General features: G+C 38.5%; 1 protein-coding gene across 6 annotated transcripts in view; it reads right to left on the reverse strand.

Moving 5' to 3' along the window:
* The window catches only part of OSBPL1A (oxysterol binding protein like 1A), a 216604-nt gene that overhangs the window by 30293 nt on the left and 173188 nt on the right, over window positions 1-13123 (reverse strand). For all 6 annotated transcript variants that reach the window (XM_036823536.1, XM_036823537.1, XM_036823538.1 and 3 more), the window contains one exon: window positions 3697-3772. In XM_036823536.1, the coding sequence (XP_036679431.1) occupies window positions 3697-3772 (76 nt within the window). The remainder of the gene's footprint in view (window positions 1-3696; window positions 3773-13123) is intronic.

Consider the following 13123-nt stretch of genomic DNA (forward strand, 5'->3'; position numbering starts at 1 on the left):
AGAACTATAACGTTTTCAACTCTTATATTCAAGTCTCTATGGAATTTGGTTGCACTGGATACCTTTCTGAATGATACAACATTTTCACTTTAATAACTCGGTATTTAAAATATAACAGACCTTCTTCACCCTCTTATAATAATCTAACACTAATATTCTATGACTTCAAGACATTTAGCAGACGTGGTCTCAGGTGCAGGCGCCTACTCAAAATTTGTGCCTGGACGCCTCGTTTGCCTCACCCTGGTGCTGGCCCTGGTTTCCAAAGTCACTAAGTATGGATACCCATGACCTAGCCTCTGGGTGTGTCCTGCTGACAAATCCTAAAGGGATGGGAGAGAAGAGGCGAAAGAAAACAGGGGAGACAGAAGACAATGGGATTATGAGACTAGAGTCCTTTAACAAAAGGACAATGGGAGTAAGGAAATAAGGAACAAAGAATTCAAACTACTAACCAACATCAAGTATTAATTCTGAGATGGGAATCTGTTTGGTAAATGCTTCAATCACAGAGAGATTTAGGATTTAATTCCAGTTATGTATTCATTTCATGTAGTATAACCCAACATTTGGTAACATAATCCTGTAACATAATCCCATAACAGACTGGGAGAAAAAAGGGTGCCATAAGTTTTGGAAATCTAAGTCTCTATATTCATTTTAGAAAAAAAGCAAGTCAAATGTGTATGTATGTGGCAGTGGAGGATGGAGCAAGGTGAGCCCGGCTGGAGAAGGTGCTGCAGGGCACCGAGGCCCAGGATGACAAATGCCTGAAGACACTGACTTTCCTACCTGAGAAAGATGAAGTTATACCTCGACCATACATGGCAGGTAAGCACCTATCATGTGTTCTTAAAAGCCATGTCTTAAGGGATTAATGATACTATGCCATAAAACTGTATCATCATAAATGAAGGGCACTGATTTCTAAAAAAGTTGGCACCAGACCCCAGTTGAGTGTAGAACTGGGAGGTTTCCAGCAGGATGCCCACACTCCCCACTCTGATCTCATATGCTCCTCAAGTCGACAGAGACATCACGAAAAGCTATGGTTCAATATCAGATTTCCTCTGCTACTTTTAAGACTTATTATTATAAAATCAAGAACCTGGGAATGTGAAGCTATGGGAAAAGCCAGCTGAAGGGTATGTCCATGGCTTCTGTAACTGAGATTTACCCACAGAGAAAGGACCTGGAGTGAAGTATTTGGATTATTAAGTGTAACAGAATCATGAAAATGCAATGGGGGGGTTTTAAAAAATGCCTTCACTTTGAAGTTAACTGTAATAAAATCTATGGATACTAATATCTTCTAATTTTTTACCTATTTTCCTCGTGGTTGGGGGTAGCAGGAGGCAGATATAAGAGGGGTCAATACCAAAAATTATTTAAAAATTTTTATTCTGGTGATGTTATTTGCTTTTCTCTCTCAAGATACACCGCACTTTAAATCTCTATTGTGCTCAACACTGACCCTCTTGGACTGATTCCTCTGCCCATGAGAGGGGAGACATGGTGCCCCGAGAACAATAACTTCCAAATGCCAGATAACTGCCTTCCAATCACATTAATAAATATTAATAATTATTCATCTAGAATGTTAGTCTCTTATAAAACCTCAGGAGAAAATACTTTCCCAAAATATTACCTCCCCTGCAGCTCTTTCTCTGTGATTTATTCAGAAAGTTCTATAGATACAAGTTTCAAAACATTCCACGGTGCCCTTTCAACCCAAACAGCTCTGCTTTTATGTGCTTTATTTTGTTTATGATTCAGCCTGTCTATTTGCACAAACAGTTCCACACCTAAAAATAAAGGTAAAACCATCCTTCTAGAGAAATAGGGCATCTTTCGAAGTACGACAGGCAGAAGCATGACATTACTTCCCGTCTTTTAAAAGAATGGATAGTTTCCATTTAGACAGAATGCTTGCTTTAGACATAAACTAGACGATTATCAGTCACTAGCCTGAACAAACTCATGACAATACCACTAAATCCGACACCCAGTGAGACAGGAGATAGTAGGTGACAGACTCAAGCAAGAGAAATACAGAAAGCTGTACTTTCCACGATTGCCAAAAAGACTAAACCACGTCTGCAGTTTTCATACCCATTCTGTTGACTCAACAGCCTTAGACAAATGTGGTACCAATTCTACAGTAACTGTGGGTTTCATTCATTAGCAGGTTACAAAATCAATTTAATGAGTTGGAATCAGCGTTAATCTAATATAATAGAAAATATCATTTATTGTAAGGATGAGTATTCTTTTGTGGAACTGGTTTTCATTTTAAACACACATGCATATGTACATATTTACATACTGGATCTCAATGATAAATATGTTTACTAAGGGCTTGAAAAATATTAACTCTGTAGGATATAATTTTTTGTCCTGAAAATTTCAGTTCTTAAGAGACTAGTATGTATAGCTATTTTATTTAAGAATATATACATTTGTCTAGATACATTTGGTTTGTCCTGATGAAACTTAACATAATCAAAATGGAATTAGAGCCCAGGTATTCTGATTCTCAAGTGTGATTAACTGTTGATAATAATGTTGAGCATTAAGCTAAACCAGGGTCTGTCCTGGCCATTTTATATAAATTATCTTATTTATCTCTCAATACAGCTATAAGGTGCAAATTACTCTCCTAACTTTACTCAGGGAAACAAGGCAACTGGCCTAGGGTCTCACAGACAGGAGGCGGCAAGGCTGGGATAAAGCCCATTATTCAGCTACAGATCCTTCTCTCCATGCAGTAGGATCAGAAAATATTTGTTTAAAATAAATGTTTCTGGAATTAGCTCCTTGGAAATTACATTTAGGAAGTCTCAGATGACATTACCCCATGTAGAGAAGAGGGGCATTTGAAAAATGCCAACGTGTGCACACCAGCAGCCAAAAGGATTTTAGGCATCAGAAAGAAAATGTTTAGAAAGTGACTATACTTCCCAGTACAAGGAAACTTCTTGGAGTACTCAGTCTGCACATTAAATTGCAAAATTAAGAAACATAATCTCCAGGCAGATTCTTTAGCAGTTCAGGACTCACATGTTTTAAGATTTTCATCATTCTAGTTGGTCAAAGGTCATGCGAGAAGAATTAAGAGAACTTTACTCAGAATCCTAGCCTGACTGTCGTCAGGGTGGTGACGTGGACTACTATTTTAAAGGGAATCTAAGGATTTATATAATAGTAAATTTTGCCATCCGTTGCCCTCCCCCGCAAAATCAGATCCACCTGCACAGATAACTAAGCTGGGACACATTCCAAATATCTAACATACACCACACTTACAAGGTACCAAATATCTAACATACACCACACTTACAAGGTACAAAAATCTGCTCTGTGCACAGAAGCGTAAGTGGAATTATATTCTATACTGTGGGGACTGTTCTTTTTGAGCCTTTCTGGGTAACTCTATAGGGAAATACAAATGTGGAGCCTTTTCTTTTTCTACTTTCTTACAATGAAAAGTCACATTAAAGTCATATTAAATGGCATAAAAAGTGGTTCAAATTCTGTGAGGAAAACCTAATATAAGACTTCTCCTAATTTCTGATTCTCAAAAGTTTTCATAAACATTGTTGTGCAACACTTTTATACCAATATTAGGATTCCCTTCTAAAGGATATGCATGAAACACCTATCAGCTTAATATTATAGAATTGATAGTTAATTTACCATTCCAATACATTTTCTGAGGATGCTCCAGATGCTGAAGTCATTTCTGGAAAACATAGGGGAGGGCAAGCTTGTTCTGAAAAAAAGAAAACAAACATAAAGACTTAATTTTAATACCACTGGCATTAGGAAAAAAGCTACTGTCAATAATCTGAGAGCCACAGGCATACATGTATAGAGACACCATAAAAACGTGCAACATGTACATATGGCCAACAGGTACATGAAAAGATGCTCAATATCACCAGTCATTAGGGAAATGCAAATTAAAACCACAATGAGATATCACCTCACACTTGTTAGAATAGCCAGAAAGAAAAGGGATTACAAATGCTGGCGTGAATGTGGAGAAAAGGGAAGGTTGTGCACTGTTGGTGGGATTGTAAGCTGGTGCAGCCACTACAGAAAACAGTATGGATGGTCCTCAAAAAATTTAAATTGAACTCCCATATGATCCGGCAATTCCACTTCTGGGAATATATTAAAAGGAAATGAAAATACTAACTTGAAAAGATGTCTGCACCCCCATGTTCACAACAGCATTATTTACAATAGCCAAGACATGGTGGTATGAAATCAATCATTTAAGAAAATGTGGTATGTGTACCTCTCTCTGTCTCTCAGACAGACAGACAGACAGACACACACACACACACAAGGAATATTATTCAGCCATAAAAAATGAGGAAAACCTACCATTTGCAACAAAACTGATGGACCTTGAAGGCATTATATTAACTGAAATAAGTCAGACAGAGAAAGACAAATACTATATGATCTCACATGTGGAATCCAACAACAACAAAAAACCAACATCAAACTCAAAGAAAGAAGATGAGATTTGTGGTTGCCAGAGGTGGGGCTGAAGAGAAAGGGAATTGGACGAAGGTGGTCAAAAGGTACAAACTTCCGATTATAAGATAAATAAGTACTAGGGATGTGATGTACAACATGACTATAGTCAACACTGTAAGACATAAGATACACCGTAGTCGTTAAGAAAGTAGGTCCTAAGAGTTCTCATCATCAGGGGAAAAAAAATTTTTCTTTTTATTTTATCTATATAAGCTGATGGATGTTAACTAAACCTACCGTGGTAATCATGTCACAATACTGTGAAATGTAATATACATATAACTCAAACCATCGTGCTGTGCACCTTAAGCTTAGTGATGTATATCAATTATTTCTCAATAAAATTGGAAAAAATGTGCACAGACAGGATAAAATAGGGTCCATCTGGGCTTGTATCCCTATTAACTGCTATTTTGGGCCCTGAAAAGTTCCACAGCAGATCAACTGGCCCCACGTCTTCGGAATCGTGATGATCCGAAACCTCCTAATCCTCCTGTGTTGGTGTCCAGCTGCTTAAACCACCTCAGAAGTACACTGTCCTTTCATGTGCTGGCATATCTGACCTGCTGTTTGGTCCAAGACAGACCTATCATACTCTGATACTCAATAAATTACTCTAGTAGCTGTTAAATAATGGAAACAAAATATGTCATTACAGAACCTAGCTTCAGGTTTTTAAGAAATTAATTGTATCGTATCAGTACTTTCCCAAAGATGCTGATATTGGACCAAACTCAGCAACTCTGGATGGACTGGAAAACCCTTTGCAAATTAACCTCTACAGAAGGAGCGTTTCCAAAGCCTCTGCAGGGGTAAGGAAACAGCCAAGAGAAGGGCGGCTGTCGGTGGCAAAGGGCCTGTGGCTCAGAGGAGCAGCACACTGAGCTCAGGCATCCTGAGGCCTCAGCACCACCAGGGGCAGGAGCGGGAGGTGCCCGGAACAACTTCCTGAAACACCGTTATAATAATGCCTTCTTTTTCATTATCTTAGGTTCTGGCCAGGGATGCTGGTTTTCCAGGTGCTGTTTGAAATATACCCATGTACCTAAAATATTAAAGAAAATGTTAAATTAAAATTTTTATCTTCTAGAGAATCTCTATTCTATAAACTGATTAATTTGAATTACAGAAGTTAATAACATTTTAAGTTTTTAAATAAATAATATTTTAAGATCCTCTGTGGTAAAATCTTTCTGATTTTTCCTTTTCTTAGGAACACTCACTGCTCATTTGGTAGATTCGTCATCTACCCAATCTGCTGGATAAGTGGCCACAGATGGTATTTAAATCACATTCTCTACAATCCAAGACTATCAATCTCAGTGACATGAACAACTGAATCCAGGGACAGAACCCTTGCCATTACCTACCATTTACATGTAGAATATAGTTTCAGAGATGCATATCAACTAAATTTTTCATCTCTTGTCTATTATAAAGTCAGTCAGAAATGTAACATATTATCTAGGAAGTTATGAGTCCAAAATAAGTTTTGTGAAGACTGAATAAGGGGCTCTAATTCCCCCCAACAGATGCTTACATTAAATGCATATGTATACATTACTATTCTGATTAAAGGCAAGAATAGCAGAAAAACAAGAAATATTTTGGAAGCAAGAAAGCAGAAGAGACATCCAAGCTTTATTTTTATTCTCAATTTAGAAAGCACCACAGGGTTGCCAGCCAAGAATCCCACCCAGAAATAGCCTGTACTCATTTCTGTGCACATAACGCTTTGTGGTGTTCTATGAAAATGTAATTACTCATTAATGAGGCCAGATAATCTGCAACCTGAGTTATCTATCTATTCTGGAACACAACCAGAAAGCAGAGGTGAAGGGAAAGGGCCATCACGGAGCCCGTGCTGTCTTCTTGCGTAGGACACGCAGAGCCAAATGCAAACCCTCCTTCAGACCACATGGTGCGTAACACACTGACGAGAAGCAGCAAGAGAACACCAGCCCACACGGCCATGCAGGAGCCGGGGCCCAAGTAAACGACCACAGGGCTGCTGACTGCATCTAAATCGATAGCATGAGGAGGCTGCCAAAAGAACAGAGCCAGAACATTCCCAAGGGCAGCTCTGCAAAGGTCAGACCACAGCTGGGATTCAGACCCATGTGCCACTTTGAAAAGGAGGACTCATGAGAGGCCAGGCAAAGGTGTCTGGAGAACAGCTCTTATAAGCAATGGCTGAAGGAAACGTGTGGTCTAGAAGAAACAGAAGAAACTGGAGGTCTGGGAACAGGGGGCGTGACGGAGGTGTCAGGGCATTTAGAGGACGGGGCCAGGGGGGCACGAGTAAAGGCATCCGCACACCCACAGCCCCACCGCAGTCCCTGCACCCCTCTGCCTGCTTCGTCTTTCTCCACAGCACTGATCATCACGTGACGCACTGCAGGGCACCCCTGAGTATCTGCTGACTACGTCCCCCAAATATAGTACATAAGCTTCCGGAGGACTCGTGTTTCATCTACTGCTGTACCTCATTGCCCAGGACAAGCCTAACACAGGGGAGGAGTTTAAGTATTTGTTGAATGAGCTTTGGAATGTATAAGGCCTTTTGGTATACATTATCGCTTTCAAAAAGAATATGGTTTATCTTGTGCTATTGAAGACATTAGGACTAGGACTCTTGGTGGAAGTTACAGGACACCTAATGTAAAGCTAACATAAACTTAATATAAATATAACATAAAGCTAACATAACAGCTACCATAAAGTATAACCTGTCTTATAATTAATTCCAAATAGGGGAGACAAGAGAGTCTCAACAAGGAAGCGTTTCAAACAGATGCTGGAGGATCCCTTTCAGTCACGGCCCAGAAAGGCATTCCTGCACTGGGTGGGAAGTTGGTCTCCATGAGCTGGGCCAGGGATGTTGCTAAACATCCCACAGGAAACAAGACAGGTCTCCACAACAAAAAGTTATCCAGCCTCTAATGGCAGCAGTGCCAAAGTTGAGAAACCTGTCATAGAAATACAACTAGAGCTTCATAGATAATTTTAAATTTTGTAGTGGCTTTATTAAAAAAAAAAAAAAAGTAAAAAGGAACAAGGTAACTTAATTTTAACAATATATTTGATTTAACCCAATATGTCCAAAATATCAGCACTTCAACATGCAATCAATATAAAAATATTAATGAGATATTTTATACTTTTTCCCATACCACGTCTTCAAAATCCAGTGTTGATTTTACACTTAGAGCACGTCACAAGTTGGCTACTAAATTTTTAACAAAGTGAAATGTAGTCTTACCAAAGCAATAAAGTTATGTTTAATGGCAAAATATTTTATACTGCTTCGTTTTTACAAACTATGTTACAAAATTAACATAATAAACCTATATTAATTAAAATTAAATAAGACTACAAATTCAGTTTCGTGCTCACACTAGCCACATTTCAAGTGTTCAAAAATCACCTGTGGCTACAACTGGACATAATGGATTTCTGTGATTACTTCTGAAAACAAAAGGATAGGAATGCTCTCAGATTATGGAGGAAGATCAAAAAATTACTCAATTACAAGAGTCTAAAGTCAATGAGAAGCAAAACAGTCCACAGCCCAATCATCAAGAAAATGCTAAATCTGCAGTGTTATTTAAACTAGAGAGAATAGATTTTTTAAAATTAGGTAGATTAAAATTTTTTAAAATGATTTATACTGAAAAGGATATGTTTCTATATTTTAAATTTTCACTCCTTCCATGGTGGGGCGGGGAGGCGGGTAAGAATTCCCTAATGATCTTGGATGAGGAGACGCTACTCCAGGCAGAAAACAGAGCAGTGGCAGGCAGGCCTCAGACTTCCAGGCTGAGAGCACAGATCAATTATTCTCTTCCCTTTGAGTTGATCTGAGAGTCATTATCCTGAATTCTATGCTTCCTTTTTCCCTTCACACAGAGAGAAAACACCCTGTACCAGGGACTGAGAGTGATGCACCCCGGCTCTATTTTCAACCATACAGATGCCGCTCTGACTACGGACACAACGACACAATGACTGGTCTTTAAGGGAAAGCTCCCGTCCCACTCGCTTCATCTCCGTGATGCACGCGGCTCACCCGGCGGCCCTGCCACTGCACCACCGACACAGGGTGTACACAGACCCCGAGCTGAACCACGTTGACTTGTGAAGCGTGACTCACAAATGCTGTGCTGGGATCCCTTTGCTCCAAACACACTGCGCAAGTTCAGGAGATCACTGGCCCCCAGGTCTTTGGGAGATGCTTTTTTTTTTTCTAAGATTTTTTTGGTGTGGACTATTTTTAACGTCTTTATTGAACGTGTTACAATACTGATTCTGTTTTATGCTTTGGTTTTTTCGGCTGCGAGGCATGTAGGATCTTAGCTCTCCGACCAGGGATTGAACCAGCAGCCCCTGCACTGGAAGGTGAAGTCTTAACCACTGGACGGCCAGGGAAGTCCCTGGGAGATGCTTTTTTTTTTTTTTTAAAACATCTTTATTGGAGTAAAACTGCTTTACAATGGTAGTTTCTGCTGTACAACAAAGTGAATCAGTTATATGCATATATATCCCCATATCCCTTCCCTCTTGTGTCTCCCTCCCACCCTACCTACCCACCCCTCTAGGTGGTCGCAAAGCACCAAGCTGATCTCCCTGTGCTATGTGGCTGCTTCCCACTAGCTATCTATTTTACATTTGGTAGTGTATATATGTCCATGCCACTCTCTCACTTCGTCCCAGCTTACCCTTCCCCCTCCCCGTGTCCTCAAGTCCATTCTCTACGTCTCTGTCTTTATTCCTGTCCTGCCCCTAGGTTCATCAGAACCATTTTTTTTTTAAGGTTCCATACATATGTGTTAGCATATGGTATTTGTTTTCCTCTTTCTGACTTACTTCACTCTGCATGACAGACTCTAGGTCCATCCACCTCACTACAAATAACTCAATTTCATTTCCTTTTATGGCTGAGTAATATTCCATTGTATATATGTAACCACATCTTCTTTCTCCATTCATCTATCGATGGATACTTAGGTTGCTTCCATGTCCTGGCTATTGTAAATAGTGCTGCAATGAACATTGTGGTACATGACTCTTTTTGAATTATGGTTTTCTCAGGGTATATGCCCAGTAGTGGGATTGCTGGGTCATATGGTAGTTCTATTTTTAAAGTTTTTAAAGGAACTTCCACACTGTTCTCCATAGTGGCTGTATCAATTTACATTCCCACCAACAGTGCAAGAGGGTTCCCTTTTCTCTACACCCTCTCCAGCATTTATTGTTTGTAGATTTTTTTGATGATGGCCATTCTGACCAGTGTGAGGTGATACCTCATTGTACTTTTGATTTGCATTTCTCTAATGATTAGTGATGTTGAGCATCCTTTCATGTGTTTGTTGGCAATCAGTATATCTTCTTTGGAGAAATGTCTATTTAGGTCTTCTGCCCATTTTTGGATTGGGTTGTTTATTTTTTTAATATTGAGCTGCATGACCTGCTTGTATATTTTGGAGATTAATCCTTTGTCAGTTGCTTCGTTTGCAAATATTTTCTCCCATTCTGAGGGTTGTCTTTTCATCTTGTTTACGGTTTCCTTTGCTGTGCAAAAGCTTTTAAGTTTCATTAGGGCCCATTTGTTTATTTTTGTCTTTATTTCCATTTCTCTAGTAGGTGGGTCAAAAAGGATCTTGCTGTGATTTATGTCATACAGTGTTCTGCCTATGTTTTCCTGTTAAGAGCTTTATAGTGTCTGGCCTTACATTTAGGTCTTTAATCCATTTTGAGTTCATTTTTGTGTATGGTGTTAGGAAGTGTTCTAATTTCATTCTTTTACATGTAGCTGTCCAGTTTTCCCAGCATCACTCATTGGAGAGGCTGTCTTTTCTCCATTGTATATTCTTGCCTCCTTTAGCAAAGATAAGGTGACCATATGTGCGTGGGTTTATCTCTGGGCTTTCTATCCTGTTCCATTGATCTATATTTCTGTTTTTGTGCCAGTACCATACTGCCTTGATGACTGTAGCTTTGTAATATAGTCTGAAGTCCAGGAGCTTGATTCCTCCAGCTCCATTTTTCTTTCTCAAGATTGCTTTGGCTATTCAGGGTCTTTTGTGTTTGCATACAAATTGTGAAATTTTTTGTTCTAGTTCTGTGAAAAACGCCAGTGTAGTGTGATAGGGATTGCACTGAATCTGTAGATTGCTTTGGGTAGTATACTCATTTTCACAATGTTGATTCTTCCAATCCAAGAACATGGTATATCTCTCCATCTGTTGGTATCATCTTTCATTTCTTTCATCAGTGTCTTATAGTTTTCTGCATACAGGTCTTTTGTCTCCTTAGGTAGGTTTATTCCTAGGTATTTTATTCTTTTTGTTGCAGTGGTAAATGGGAGTGTTTCCTTAATTTCTCTTTCAGATTTTTCATCATTAGTGTATAGGAATTCAAGAGATTTCTGTGCATTAATTTTGTATCCTGCTACTTTACCAAATTCATTGATTAGCTCTAGTAGTTTTCTGGTGGCATCTTTAGGATTCTCTATGTATAGTATCATGTCACCTGCAAACAGTGACAGTTTTACTTCTTCTTTACCAGCTTCTATTCCTTTTATTTCTTTTTCTTCTCTGATTGCCATGGCTAGGACTTCCAAAACTATGTTGAATAATAGTGGTGAGAGTGGACATCCTTGTCTTGTTCCTAATCTTAGAGGAAATGCTTTCAGTTTTTCATCATTGAGAATGATGTTTTTGCTGTGGGTTTGTCATATATGGCCTTTATTATGTTTAGGTAGTTTCCCTCTATGCCTACTTTCTGGAGAGTTTTTATCATAAATGGGCACTGAATTTTGTCAAAAGCTTTTTCTGCATCTATTGAGATGATCATATGGTTTTTCTCCTTCAAGTTGTTAATAAGGTGTATCACATTAATTGATCTGCGTATATTGAAGAATCCTTGTATTCCAGGGATAAACCCCACTTGATCATGGTGTATGATCCTTTTAATGTGCTGTTGGATTCTGTTTGTATTTTGTTGAGGATTTTTGCATTTATGTTCATCAGAGATATTGGCCTGTAGTTTTCTTTTTTTGTGATATCTTTGTCTGGTTTTGGTATCAGGGTGATGGTGGCCTCGTAGAATGAGTTTGGGAGTGTTCCTCCCTCTGCTATATTTTGGAAGAGTGTGAGGACAGGTGTTAGCTCTTCTCTAAATGTTTGATAGAGTTCGCCTGTGAGGCCATCTGGTCCTGGGCTTTTGTTTGTTGGAAGATTTTTAATCACAGTTTCAATTTCAGTGCTTGTGATTGGTCTGTTTATATTTTCTGTCTTTTCCTGAGTCAGTCTCAGAAGGTTGTGCTTTTCTAAGAATTTGTCCATTTCTTCCAGGTTATCCATTTTATTGGCATAGAGTTGCTTGCTGTAATCTCTTGTAATCCTTTGTATTTCTGCAGTGTCAGTTGTTATTTCTCCTTTTTCCTTTCTAATTCTCTTGATTTGAGTCTCCTCCCTTTTTTTCTTGATGAGTCTGGCTAATGGTTGGTTTATAGATTCTGTTTATCTTCTCAAAGAACCAACTTTTAGTTTTATTGATCTTTGCTATTATTTTCTTCATTTCTTTTTCATTTATTTCTGATCTGATCTTTATAATTTCTTTCCTTCTGCTAACTTTGGGTTTTTTTTTGTTCTTCTTTCTCTAATTGCTTTAGGTGTAAGGTTACGTTGTTTATTTGAGATTTTTCTTGTTTCTTGAGGTAGGACTGTACTGCTACAAACTTCCCTGCTAGAACTGCTTTTGCTGCATCCCATAGGTTTTGGATCATCGTGTTTTAATTGTCATTTGTTTCTAGGTAATTTTTTATTTCCTCTTTGATTTCTTCAGTGATCTCTTGGTTATTTAGTAGTGTATTGTTTAGCCTCCATGTGTTTGTATTTTTTACAGATTTTTTCTGTAATTGATATCTAGTCTCATAGCGTTGTGGTCAGAAAAGATACTTGATACGATTTCAATGTTTTTAAATTTACCAAGGCTTGATTTATGACACAGGATATGGTCTATCGTGGAGAGTGTTCCATGAGCACTTGAGAAGAAATTGTAGTCTGTTGTTTTTGGATGGAATGTTCTATAAACATCAATTAAGTCCATCTTGTTTAATGTGTCATTTAAAGCTTGTGTTTCCTTATTTATTTTCATTTGGGATGATCTGTCCATTGGTGAAAGTGGGGTGTTGAAGTCCCCTACTATTATTGTGTTACTGTCGATTTCCCCTTTTATGGCTGTTAACATTTGCCTTATGTACTGAGGTACTCCTAGGTTGGGTGCATAAATATTTACAATTGTTATATCTTCTTCTTAGATTAATCCCTTGATCATTATGTAGTGTCCTTCTTTGTATCTTGTAACAGTCTTTATTTTAAAGTCTATTTTGTCTGATACGAGAATTGTTACTCCAGCTTTCTTTTAATTTCCATTTTCATGGAATATCTTTTTCCATCCCCTCACATTCAGTCTGTAGGTGTTCCTAGGTCTGAAGTGGGTCTCTTGTAGATAGCATATATATGGGTCTTGTTTTTGTATCCATTCTGCCAGTCTATGTCTTTTGGTT

The sequence above is a fragment of the Balaenoptera musculus genome, chromosome 14, assembly GCF_009873245.2.
Source record: "Balaenoptera musculus isolate JJ_BM4_2016_0621 chromosome 14, mBalMus1.pri.v3, whole genome shotgun sequence".
NCBI classification, from domain to species: domain Eukaryota; kingdom Metazoa; phylum Chordata; class Mammalia; order Artiodactyla; family Balaenopteridae; genus Balaenoptera; species Balaenoptera musculus.